The sequence below is a fragment of the Vigna umbellata genome, chromosome 2 (genome assembly GCF_029865625.1).
Source record: "Vigna umbellata cultivar VRB3 chromosome 2, Vumbellata_1.0, whole genome shotgun sequence".
Taxonomy (NCBI): Eukaryota; Viridiplantae; Streptophyta; class Magnoliopsida; order Fabales; family Fabaceae; genus Vigna; species Vigna umbellata.
This window is the reverse complement of record NC_142166.1, coordinates 32237209-32249701: the sequence shown is the minus strand read 5'-3', so window position 1 is coordinate 32249701 and position 12493 is coordinate 32237209. Positions and strand designations below refer to the sequence as shown.

Here is a 12493-nt window from a genome sequence, read left to right as displayed (position 1 = left end):
ATTTAATTAATTTCATCATCAGAGTAAAAAAAAACAATAATAGATTTTTCTTCCTAAGCCTCTGAGAATTTCACTTCTGGCTTGAGTCTTGTAAATACCCAAAATCAATACAACTCTTCCAGTATCCAATTTTACCTTAGTATAGACCGAGGAAGGAAGATTGAACATCTATAGAATTAGTGAGGAAGAAACACCAAATTAAGTAGAGTTATTGAAAAAAAAAACAAATGTCTTAACCATTACACCGAAGATGGTCTTACCCTTATAATAAATAAAATCTATCTTACACTACTTAAACAAAATAAATAAACAAATTAATACTGGTAGATAAAAACAGAGCGACAGATCTAACAGTAAGGACACAAAGTTACCTTACCGTGAATCAAGGAATTAACTTTACAAAAAAAATGATGGTTAGCTAGTTTACGTTAGATTTAAGTCTATAAATATATAATACTACTACTACTAATAATAATAATAATAAAGATGTTCAAGAGTCGATCACTAGTGATCGTTAAAGATTACAGTCCAAAAAAAAATACATAAAGACAATTGTAGTCTCCTCGAGGAGACTATTCATCGGCGGAAGGCAATCGAAAGGAAAGCTCAACGGAAGGAGCCTTCATGTGGAACTGTAGGGGAGGAGAAATCTCTCTTTTTTCAGGAACGGGAAGGATTGGAAAAAGATCCAACGTCACCCGATCTGGAACTGACGACGCTATCCATGAAAGATCTCCAAATAAACAAAATTAGAAATATTAAGGTAAAAAAAATAATAATAATAAAAGAAAATATACAACATATCTTACCATTCATAAAAGGCGGCAAGAGGGGCATCGGAGAGTAAGATGTGGTGGTAGTGCTTTGCTTCAAGCAACGTTGCTTTTCATGATACCCATAATTTTGAAACCAACAATAAACGTTATACTCTCCAATTTCCCCATAAACTTTAAGTCTCGTTGCAATCTTGTGCACTTGCTCTCTATTTGGATTTCGTATCCCAAATGCAAAAAGGGCCTCTAGTAGAGCAACTTGTTCTTTAGTAGGACTCAATCGTTTATATCCCAACTTGTCTTGAACTTCCAAATTTCTTAAATTTTTGTTCATTTTTCTAAGAGGCAAAAAGTGAAGGAATACTATGTATGTGTCAAAGAGGGCTGATACAATTAGTTTTCTTTTAACTCAATTTTGTCCATAAGTCCAGTCTAGATGTATTCTCCCGTCCTCGCAAAGGATCTTACTAGATCTAAGTCCAAAAAGTTTATATTCATGATTTGTTCAAGTTAAATTAATTTTTAGGGTTCGTAGCATTGTTCTACCCATCAAACCTTCGAAATGAAGGGAGGTTAACAACGGTTTTCCACCTTATATACCCCATTATTAGTTTATCAGTATAAAAAAAAAGGTGAGATTGGTGAAATAACAAAACAAACAAACGAGTATGACAAGAAAAAGGAACGAACGTAAATGTAAACGAACATGGACTAAAAGAAAGCTTAAAGGAAAGAAGTAATAAAACGAAAGATCGAGAGGATAAAACACTTATAAGAATACGAAAACCAAAGGCACACTTAGAGAGAGAGGCTCCTCACAGAATTAGGACACACTCGAAGGACACTCAAGGAGAGCAAACTCACGCTGAAACTCAAAGTATCGCTCAACGCGGAGGAATACTTTATATATAGCCAAACATTTTCACTGTAGCCACAGTTCCGGTTGTTGCTACCGGTTGTGTAACAGTGTCGGTTATAAAAAAAATAATAATAATATTGGTATACGTGAGAAGTATGGGAAATTATTGGATAAATTTCTTGTGTATGGTAATTTGATTTGTGAAAATAGAAGACCAATGGCATATGCTTCTCGTCAGTTGAAGATACACAAGCGGAATTATCTGACGCATGACATTGAGTTAGCCGCTGTAGTGTTTGCATTGAAGACTTGACGTCTCTAATTGTATGGGCGAAGATGTCGAACTCCTCTTTGTTGGTTTCAAGATGGGGAGGCAATGCCAGTAGGTCCTGAGTTGTTACAACAAACTACTGAAAAGGTGAAGTTGATTCAAGAAAGAATGAGAACAACACAGAGTAGGCAAAAGTTGTATGCTGATCGGAGAAGGGGGCCGCTTGAGTTCAATGAAGGTGATCATGTGTTTTTACGCGTGACACTGATGGCAGGTGTGGGTAGGGCTATCAAGGCTAGGAAGTTGTCTCCTAAGTTTCTCGGTCCTTATGATATTCTTAGGCGGATTGGACCCGTAGCGTATGCGATAGCGTTACCACCGTAGTTGGCAAACCTGCATAACGTGTTTCACGTGTCTCAACTGAGGAAATACATTCCAGATCCTACACATGTGCTAGAGGTTGATGATATACAAGTTGATGTAAATCTTACAATCAAAGCTGGACCAATTAAGGTGTTGGAGGTGCAGACGAAAAATCAGAGGGGAAAGGAAATTCGCACGGTGAAGGTGTTGTGGAACGAGGAAACCCAAGAGATGACTTGGGAGCTTGAAGAGTTTATGAGAAATGAATACCCATTTCTATTTGCGTAGTAGCCTTAATTTTCGAGGAGGAAAATTTTTGGAGTAGGGGAGAATGTAAGACCCGTATGAATAAAATAATTTCCTTCTTTAAAAAGATACCCCTCTCTCACATAAAAACCTCCTTGAGCCTTGTGTATGCATTCCTCATAAATTTTGGCAAACTCAAGGTCTTGAGCATACAACTGAATTATGTTATTAAAACCAAGAATTTGTGCTCCTAATGTGGCCAAAAGATTGTTTCTTCTGGATAAAGCATAAGCCACAATATTAGACTTGCCTTTCTTGTATTTAATAACATAAGAGAATTACTCAATAAATTCAAGCCACTTAGCATGTCGCTTTTGCAACTTGTGTTGGCTCTTCAAGTACTTGAGTGACTCATGATCACTGTGAATGATAAACTCTTTAGAAACAAGATAATGTTCCCAAGTTTGAAGAGCCCTCACAAGAGCATAAAGCTCTTTATCATAGGTGGGGTAATTACAAGTGGCCCCATGAAGTTTTTCACTGAAATAAGTAATGGGATGACCTTCTTGTAACAACACAACACCTATGCCTAGACCAGAAGCATCACATTCTAGCTCAAAAGTTTTAGAAAAATTGGGTAGAGCTAAATTGGGTGCTTGAGTGAGCTTCTCTTTGAGTAGCTCAAAGGCTTTTTGTTGTTTTTCTCCCCAATGGAATGTAACATCTTTTTTCACCAACTCATTGAGAGGTGAAGCAAGAGTAGAGAAGTTAGGAACAAATCTTCTATAAAAGCTTGCTAACCCATGGAAGCTCCTTACTTCTCCTACATTCTATGGGGGTGGCCAATATTGGATGGCCTTTATTTTCTCAAGGTTAACATGGACCCCATTTTTATTGACCACAAAACCTAGAAAGATGACATTGTCAACACAGAAGGTGCATTTGTCACTATTTGCAAACAATTGATTGGTTCTGAGAATTGCCAAGACAACTTTCAAATGTTGTTCATGTTTTTGCAAATTATGACTATACACCAAAATGTCATCAAAATAAACAACTACAAATTTCCCAATGCAATCCCTTAAGACATGGTTCATAAGTCGCACGAATGTGCTTGGAGCATTAGTAAGGCCAAAAGGCATTACAAGCCACTCATATATTCCAAACTTAGTCTTAAAAGCAGTTTTCCACTCATCACCCTCTTTGATTCGAATTTGGTGATAACCGCTCTTAAGGTCTATTTTGGAAAATATTTGGGCGCCATGCAATTCATCTAACATATCATCAAGTCTAGGAATGAGATGTATGTATTTTATTGTGATGTTGTTGATAGCCCTACAGTCACAACACATGCGCCATTTTCCATCTTTCTTGGGCACCAACAACACAGGTACAACACACGGACTAAGCTTTTCTGAACCCAACCTTTATCTAACAAGTCTTGGACTTGTGACTCAATCTCTTAAGTTTCTTGGGGGTTAGTCCTATAGGCAGGCCTATTAGGAAGAGTTGCCCTTGGCACAAAATCAATTTGATGTTCTATTCCCCTTAGTGGTGGAAGACCAATAGGTATGTCTTTGGGAAAGATATCATCAAATGCTTTCAAAAGGTTTTGAAATGAATGAGAGAGAGTCAAAGTCTGAGACTTGCTATTTGTACAAGTGAGTGTTCCTTGACACAAGAGAAGGTATGAAGGTTGCTCAACATGAAGAACATTTTCTAAAGTTTTTTTATTCAAAATATTTTCATGTTGGGTGACCTTGTGGGAGGGAACACTTTTCTCCCACACCTCTTTATCATCCCTAAGTATTACTCTTGTCTCTTTTTTTTGACTTTCTTTTTTTTCTCTTCCTTTTCTTGCTCCCGAGTGAGCTTCATTTGTGCTTGATCTTTGGCCACCTGAACAGGTGACAAAGGATGAAGCACAAACTCTTTGTCATTTTTGTGCACAGTTATGGTATTGGTGAGACCATGGTGTGTAGTGTCATTATCAAATTGCCATGGTCTTCCCAATAGTACATGGCAAGCTTCCATAGGAACTAGATCACATATAACATCATCTTTAAATTTTCCTATGGAAATTTCCAGTTTAACTTGATTCTTAACTGTTATATCCCCATCTTCATTTAGCCAATGAAGTTTGTAAGGTTTTGGATGAGGTATTACAGTAAGATTCAACTTTTCAACCAGCCTTGTGCTACAACAATTGCAGCAAGATCCACTATCAATAATGAGAGAACAATATTTTTCTTGAATTTGACATCTTGTGTGAAAGATGTTCTCTCTTTATGATAAGTGGTCTAGGCTTGGTTGACTGTTAATCACTCTTCTCACCATGAGAAGTTGACAATCATCAGCAAACACTTCCTCTTCTTTCTCTTGCTCACTCTCACTCTCAGTGGTTGAGGATTAACTTTCACTACTATAAATGTCACTACCTCTTAAAATGATTGTTCTCTTGGTAGGACATTGAGCAGCTATATGACCTTTACCCAGACATTTAAAACACTTGATATCACTAGTGCGAGTGTGTGAAGGGGATTCCTGTTTGGGGGGTTGAAAGAGGTTTGAGGGGTTCTTTTTCTTTGACAATCTTATGTTCAAAGGGGGATTGAAATCTTTTCATAGAAGCTTTTCTCAAATTTTGTTGTTCTACCTTTATACACATTTGAACAAGATCATTCAAATCTCTATAAGGTAGAAGTTCAACCCTATCTTTGATATCAAGATTCAACCCACTCAAAAATCTAGCCAAGGTAGTCTCTTCACCCTCTGTTATTCCTGCCCTCATCATGTATAGCTTCATCTTTTGTCTGTATTCTTCAACAGACATAGACTTTTATTGCAATCTTTGGAACTTATCCATGAGTTCTCTCTTGTAGTAGGAGGGCATGTGCCTCTTCCTAAGGGCATTTGTAAGCTCATTCCAATATTTTATTGGAGGAAGTCGTTGTCTTAGTCTCTCTTGGACTATAGTAGTCCACCAGTACATTGCATACCCTTGAAAACTTAGGGTAGCAAGAGAGACTTTTCTTTCTTCTCCCACTTGATGGAAAGCAAAAATTTGCTCAACCTTCACTTCCCAATCTAGGTAAGCCTCAACATTATCTTTTCCATGAAAATGAGGCAATACCACATTAACTTCCTTAAGAGGAGGAGGATTTTCAAATTCCCTCCTGTGTCTTCTAGATGAAGAGGGTTGATGATAATATTCTCCTACTCTTAAGGCCTCTTGTTCATATTGGGATTCGCTACTATAACTTCTCTCCCTATTTTGAGATTGTTCTTCTCTCAAAAGTTTCAACTCATTTTCAACCATGGAGCTATGTAGCTCTCTTTGGACTTTTTCTTGACTTATTTTTCTCTCAATTTCATTGAGTTGGTTGACTAGAGTTTGAAATGAAAATTGATCTTTGGATGTGTCACTAATTCTAGGGGATTGTCTTCCAGACATTTTAATGAACTTAAAAGTTTTCTTGAAGTAAAGAATAAAAGTTTTCACTTGAGGATAATATTCCAGGCAAGAGAGGTGAACCGTATAGGTTGCTTAAATACCAAGTCTTGCCTTGCCAAATATATCCCTAGTTACTTACTAAAATCTTTAAATCAAAATTACTTGTAAATTCACTCAATGTTTAAAGACACACTCAAACTTAAAAGAAAACTATACTCTAGAATTGGACTCTAATGTGATAAGGCTTAAAGTTTAATCTCTTCTAGCCTAAATCACCCTAAATCGTGGAACAAATAAACCCAAAAAAATGAAAACTACTCCTATGGTGAGAGCTCCTAAGTGAGGCTTGAAACTTTGGATCCAAGACACACTCACTGTCTACCAATTTTAAAATGGAACAATTAAAACAAGATTTGCAAATGATGGAAGAACACTTGTGAGTTTTGTCCAATCACTTGCGTAATGGCCCTTTACAACAAATGAAAAACAAAAAAAATTGATAATACAATTACACTTTTGATAAGTGTGAAAAAGAGTTGTTTTTATACTTATAAATGAGCTCAATCTTGTAATTATTCATGTTGTTCCTCATTGAAAAGTTGTAATAGGTAGTAGATTGTTATGTATAATATTGTACAGGAAATGGTGTATTATTTAGACTTTGTCAGCCAATTTTCGCAAAGCGAAAGCCAAAATTCGCAGTTCTAGAAGAAGGAAATTCGCATAGCGCACCAGTACCCGTGCGTTGAGCGAATAACATCAATTAAAGTGCAACAATTAAGAAAATTTGCATAGCGCACCAGTACATGTGCGCTGAGCGAATTAATGAAGTTAAGTGGCTTTAAAAGACGTGACAGAAAGACAGAAACATTCTCCTGACAGAAGTTTCGGACAAAGGAAAGAAATGAAAACATCTCAGGAACTTCCGGAGACTACTTCAATGCATCAAGACACCATTGTTGCAAGGGATTGCTTCAAATGTGTACGTTCTAGATGTCTAGGAGTAGTTACATTTTTCTTTCGTTGGAATTGGATGTAATGAACTCACTCTGATGTAACTTTCCTGTTCAATATATCATTGTTCGTTCATATGCTCTTTCTTGAATTTACTATCATTGTATGAAAAATATAATGTTATTTGAATGTTTCTTATTACTGGAAAGTGACTTTGAACATGAACATAGATAGAGCACCTAAGTGATTTGGGATCTAGGGATAGACTCAATAACTTGGTCATTCTTAGCATCAGACTTAATGCAAATTGTATGTTAAATTGACTAAGGGATTAGCACTTTGATATATAAATTTATAACTAGTTGCTAAGGGATTAGGACTAGTATGCCTTGATGTGAATGTTTGAATGAAATAACGATGTATTGTACAAAGTTTTGTCTTCATATGATTCATGAAACCCAATTCCAATGAAGTTTCTTTTAAATATAAATTCCTTCACCACCAACTGTTTGATAAAATACCAAAAATAGTTTCTTGTGTTGTTTTATGCATTTTGATGTCCAATTGAGTTATAAAAGGAAGAATTGTCATGTGTTGCACAAGTCCCTTGGGAGACGATACTTTTACTTATTCACTGTATTACTTGGAACAATTTGGTATACTTGCCAAAAAGTTAACAACTTTGCAAAAAGAAATACCAAACCTAGGATGTTAGGGTCCTTTAAATAGAACAGAAACAAAGCCTAAGCCTGAGTCGACGGCGCTCAAGCGCACCGCTTAGGGCACCCGGGCGGCGAGCGGTGGTCTTCCATGCTCAAGCCTCGCAGAGGTCGCCCAAGCCTTCTACATCCGGTCCTCAAGCGCCCCCAAAAGGGGCACCCGGGCAGTGAGCGACACTTCTGCGCTTAAGCCTTCTAGAGTACGCCCAAGCCTTCTTCATCCGGCGCTCAAATGCCCCAAAAAGGGGCGCCCGGGCGGTGTGCGGCACTTCCTGCACTTAAGCCTCAAAAAAGGCGCTTAAGCCTCGAGCTTCTTTCCTTCTGGTGGTTTTTTTGGACCTTTCTGAGCTCTATCTCCTTAGCACTTTATCCCTGCTTTCCATATTAAGTCATTTTCTATCAAAGCAAAGGGAATTAGTCATAAAATCATCAAATTCAATCTCGACTCTCTTATTCACACAACTTAACAGAAAAACATGATTCCGAGCAAGTTTCTAAGCAGAAAAGGGTGCATTTAGTATTAAAATTACATCACAGATAACGATATTTTCAACCGTTATCACAATCCCAAACTTAAAACTTTGCTTGTCCTCAAGCCAAACAGATTGTAACTCAGCTTTTAAAACAATCACTACAATGACTCAACATTTTTCAAAAACTTTTTCTTCTAGACCAGAAATCACTTTTATCAACTCAGCATAAAGATGTCAGTCAAGATATGCAAATGCCTTAATCCAATGAAAACCAATGTGATGCTCATGTAATTCAATAGAGGCTATCCTTAAGAAGGATAATTCAACCAAGCAGAGATACAATCAGAAATTCAGAGAACTACTCCTCACTAAGGAAAGTGTTTCGCTCAAGCACTCAAAAGTGTATCACTCAACTCAAAGGTGTATAGTGAGGTTTTGGTGTCTTTTTCACTCTACTATCACAAAGTTACACAATTTAATTTTGCCTTTCATTTACCTACAATCAAACATACTCACAAACATGTTGTCATCACAAGGACTTTTCATGGCTTGTAACTTGGTTGGGCTAAGAAGGAAATTGGTTTTTCTGGTCAACAAAATCCTTGAGTTAAGAGAGACATTTATGGTTTCATCGTTCAAGCACAAACTCTCTTCCTTTTTCCCAGCTTTCCCTTGCATTGAGCTTTTCTTTTCTTTTCATTTTTCTTTTTGTTTTTCTTTTTCTTTTCAAGTATTCACTACTTTGCTCAATGTTTTTTTTTCTTTTCCTTTCTCAATCTTTCCAGCAACCCCAAACTTGAACCTTTATCAACACCTCACAAATGTTCTCAGCTTAACTCAAGGTAAAGATTTTCACAAAGGGTTCTCAAAACATGCATAAGGCTCAAGGTTCAAAGGTTAAAACAAATTGTTTTCTTTTCAGTGGACAAAATCATGTGAAGGCTTAAAGAATAAGGGACAACAAAAGATGGCCTTGATCATATGAAACCTGCAGGCAAGTAGTTTAATCATAGAAAATTTGGGCAAAATCATTCATGCTTCCAAAGTAACAGCAATTATTCACAAAAACTCTAAAGCCCAAAACTCATACAGGTAAACTCTCAAGTCCCAGAATTCAGAAAAATAACCTACTCAGTATCTCAATCAAACTTTACCTCAAACACCTGTTTTATACACTGCGAGTCATCACCTGTAGATTAGCAATTCATGCATCATCTCAACATCAATCAATACACCAGAATCTCAGAGCAATACTCATCACAAAACACAACACAGTCGAATCAAAGTAGTTTAATTCATTCAAGCAGAGTACAAAAACAAAACAAATGATCAAAAGGAAAGGTTTAGAAAGTTGGGTTGCCTCCTAGTAAGTGCTTCTTTAACGTCACTTGCTTGACCCAATAAAGCTTAGTCTGGATCTTTAATGTTGATGCTCTTTCTTCCTTCATAACATTGAAAAATCTCAACAATTTCCTGGCCACCAACTTTACTCTCCTAGAATAAGGAGCTTCAAGCTCAAGGATCCTTTTTTCTTTAATGTTCTTGACAACCCATAGCCTGTCTTGAATTTCACTAGTGTGCCAGGTTTGGGTTCATCACTTTTCATTTCAGGATGCTAGTGGACCACTTTTTCTTTCTTCCCTTCTTCCTCTTCTTTCACTTGTGGAGAAAAACAATTAATCCTCTCTTTGACCAACCTGGCATCTTTATTTGATAAACTAGTCACTGATAGAATTTCATCTGTTGTTTTACTACTAGTTTTCTTCTCTTGAATTGGCTGCCCATCTTCAAAAACACTAAAAATTACCTCTCTCTCTTGGTCCTTTAATGTTAGTAATCCATCATCTACATGAATGTCAACCTTGGTTGTCTTCATGAATGGTCGTCCAAGAATGATTGGTATCTCTGCATTTTCCTCCATCTCCATCACTACAAAATCCACCAGGAATTGAAGTTTATCAATTTTCACCACCACATCTTCTACCACACCATAAGGGTGTTTGATGGACCTGTCTGCCATTTGTAAGATTCTTTTTGTCAGTTTGACCTCCAGACCACCAATCTTATTGAGCATAGATAGGGGCATTAGATTGATACTTGCTCCTAAGTCTACTAGAGCCTTTCGTATATCATAATTCTTAATGGTACAAGGGATGGTGAAACTCCCCGAATCTTTGAATTTGGGAGCAAGTGTCTTCTGCAATATGGCACTGCAATTACCCTACACTTCAATTGTTTCCTCATTTAGATATTTCTTCTTTTTGAGGAATTGATTCATGTGCTTAGCATAAGCAGGGATTTGCTGAAGTGCTTCAGTCAAGGGCAGAGTAATCTCCAATTGCTTGAAGATCTCCTTGAAACGCTGACATTGCTTCTCTTTTGCAATCTTTGAACACTCCTTAGGGTAAGGAAGAATTTTCTCAATTTTTCTCTTTCCTCTCTCTACTTCTTCTTTTTCTTTTCTCTCTTTTTTTTCTCTCATCTTCTTCCTCTCTTTCTTTCTTTTCTTCCCTCTCTTTTTTTTTTCTCTTTTCATCATTTTCTTTTTCACTCAACCTTTCTTTTTCTTTTCTTTCTATTTTTCTCTCATCTAAAATCTTACTACTTCTAGTCATAATGGCATGGCACTCCTCCTTAGGGTTAACTTCAGTATTAGCCCCAAAACTTCTGTTAGGTGTCTCCTCCAACTTCTTGGCCAATTGACCAACCTATATCTCCAGGTTCCTTATAGCAGCTTCATGGCTTGTTTGAGTGGAAAGACTTGCCTGCATGAATTGTTGGAGGGTTTCTTCAAGCTTTGTGGTTCGATCAGAAGGAGAGATTTGTTGTTGCCATTGCTGTTGTTGTTGCGGTGGCCTATTGAATTGTCCACTAGTTTTCCCAAACTGACTTTGTCCCATGCTAGGATGAGATTTCCACCCTTGATTATAATTGTTGGGACGAAACTGGTTGCCCATGTGACAAACTTCTTCATTGATATTTTCAGGCATAACACATTGACCATTGATATGATCACAACCACATTGTTCACAAAGTTGTTGTTGAACTTGTGAGACATTCCGACACTCCTTTGGTGGCTGAGAAAGTTTCTTTGTCAACACCTCTAACTATTGAGTGATAATCTTATTTTGAGCAAGCAAGGCATCATAAGATTGTAACTGTAACACTCCCTTAGGTTGTGATGAAGTTCCTCTTTCATTGTGTATTTCATTATCATTGGTAGCCATGTTTTCAATTAATTCATAGGCTTCCTTTGGAGTCTTGCACTTGATATTGCCTCTAGCTGAGGCATCCAACATCAATTTGGTCTGTGAGCCAAGACCTCCAAGGAAAAGAATAACTACCGTTGCTTCATCAAAACCATGAGTGGGTGTTTTTCTTAGCAAGCCTTTATATCTATCCCATGTTTGCCCTAATGTCTCCTCCATGCCTTGTCTGAAAGAAGAGATTTCCTGCTTCCCTTTGTTGATCTTTGATTGTGGGAAGTATTTATTTAAAAAATTTGCAACCACATCTTCCCACTTAGTAAAGTTATTCTCAGGAAAGAGTTCAACCACAGTTTAGCATTGTCTCCCAATGAGAAAGGGAACAAGCTCAGTCTAATAGCATCATCTGACACTCCATTCAGCTTTACAGTATTACAGATCTCATTAAAAGTGGTCAGATGCTCATATGGACTTTCATTAGACAACCCATTGAACTGATTGCTCTTCACTAGATGGATCAACGCAGGCTTCATCTCCATACTTGAGGCATTCACCCTCGGCTTTGCAATGCTGTTAAAATGATGAGGGCCAAAACTGTTGCATAATCTGCCAAAGTGCGCCTAGCACCGTTGTTGTCCATGCTTTCCTAATCAGATTGTAAGGCCTGTGAAATTCTCTTTAGAGAAGGTTCTTTAGATAATCTGCTTCTTCTTGGCCTTCTACTAGTCTCAAGTCCTTCAAGAAGAGGTTCAACACTTCTCTTGCTCCTTGTTCTAACTGTATCATGCATAAACTAAACACAAAACCCTAGAAAATTTGTTAGTACACAAAAACAAAAATACATGACATAAAACAACTTAATAATAAAAATTAAAAACAAAAATAAAAATAAAGTCAAAGTTAATCAAGAATCACACAAATAGAATAGTTTAAACTGTGAGTCCCCGACAATGGCGCCAAAAACTTGTTGATGGATTGGCAAATGTACCAAATCGCACAAGTAATATAAAATGGTAAGACCAAGTATCATATCCCAGAGGACTCTTGACACTAAACAGTTGTGTGATAACTCGATTAATTAAGACGTAAATAAAAAGAGATCATTGGTTTAAAATGCAAAGACAGAAAATTAAATATGAATGCAATTGATCAATAGCAAAGAACACAACGATGAA

At 37.0% G+C, this 12493-nt stretch overlaps 2 protein-coding genes and 1 pseudogene across 2 annotated transcripts; 1 reads left to right on the top strand and 2 right to left on the bottom strand.

The window, feature by feature from the left end:
* Positions 1-572: 572 nt before the first annotated feature.
* On the bottom strand, positions 573-1378 carry LOC148203819 (WUSCHEL-related homeobox 4-like). The gene is made up of 3 exons (XM_088107771.1): positions 1374-1378; positions 810-1111; positions 573-733 (listed from the first exon to the last, which is right to left on the bottom strand). The coding sequence occupies exons 1-3, from the start codon at positions 1376-1378 to the stop codon at positions 573-575; spliced, it is 468 nt and encodes a 155-aa protein (XP_087963897.1).
* Positions 1379-2008: 630 nt separating this feature from the next.
* LOC148203818 (uncharacterized) lies at positions 2009-2554 on the top strand. The gene is made up of 2 exons (XM_088107770.1): positions 2009-2225; positions 2343-2554. Exons 1-2 carry the CDS (start codon positions 2009-2011, stop codon positions 2552-2554), a joined length of 429 nt encoding a protein of 142 aa, XP_087963896.1.
* A 1767-nt stretch (positions 2555-4321) lies between these two features.
* On the bottom strand, positions 4322-5414 carry LOC148203817 (uncharacterized; annotated as a pseudogene).
* Positions 5415-12493: the final 7079 nt, after the last annotated feature.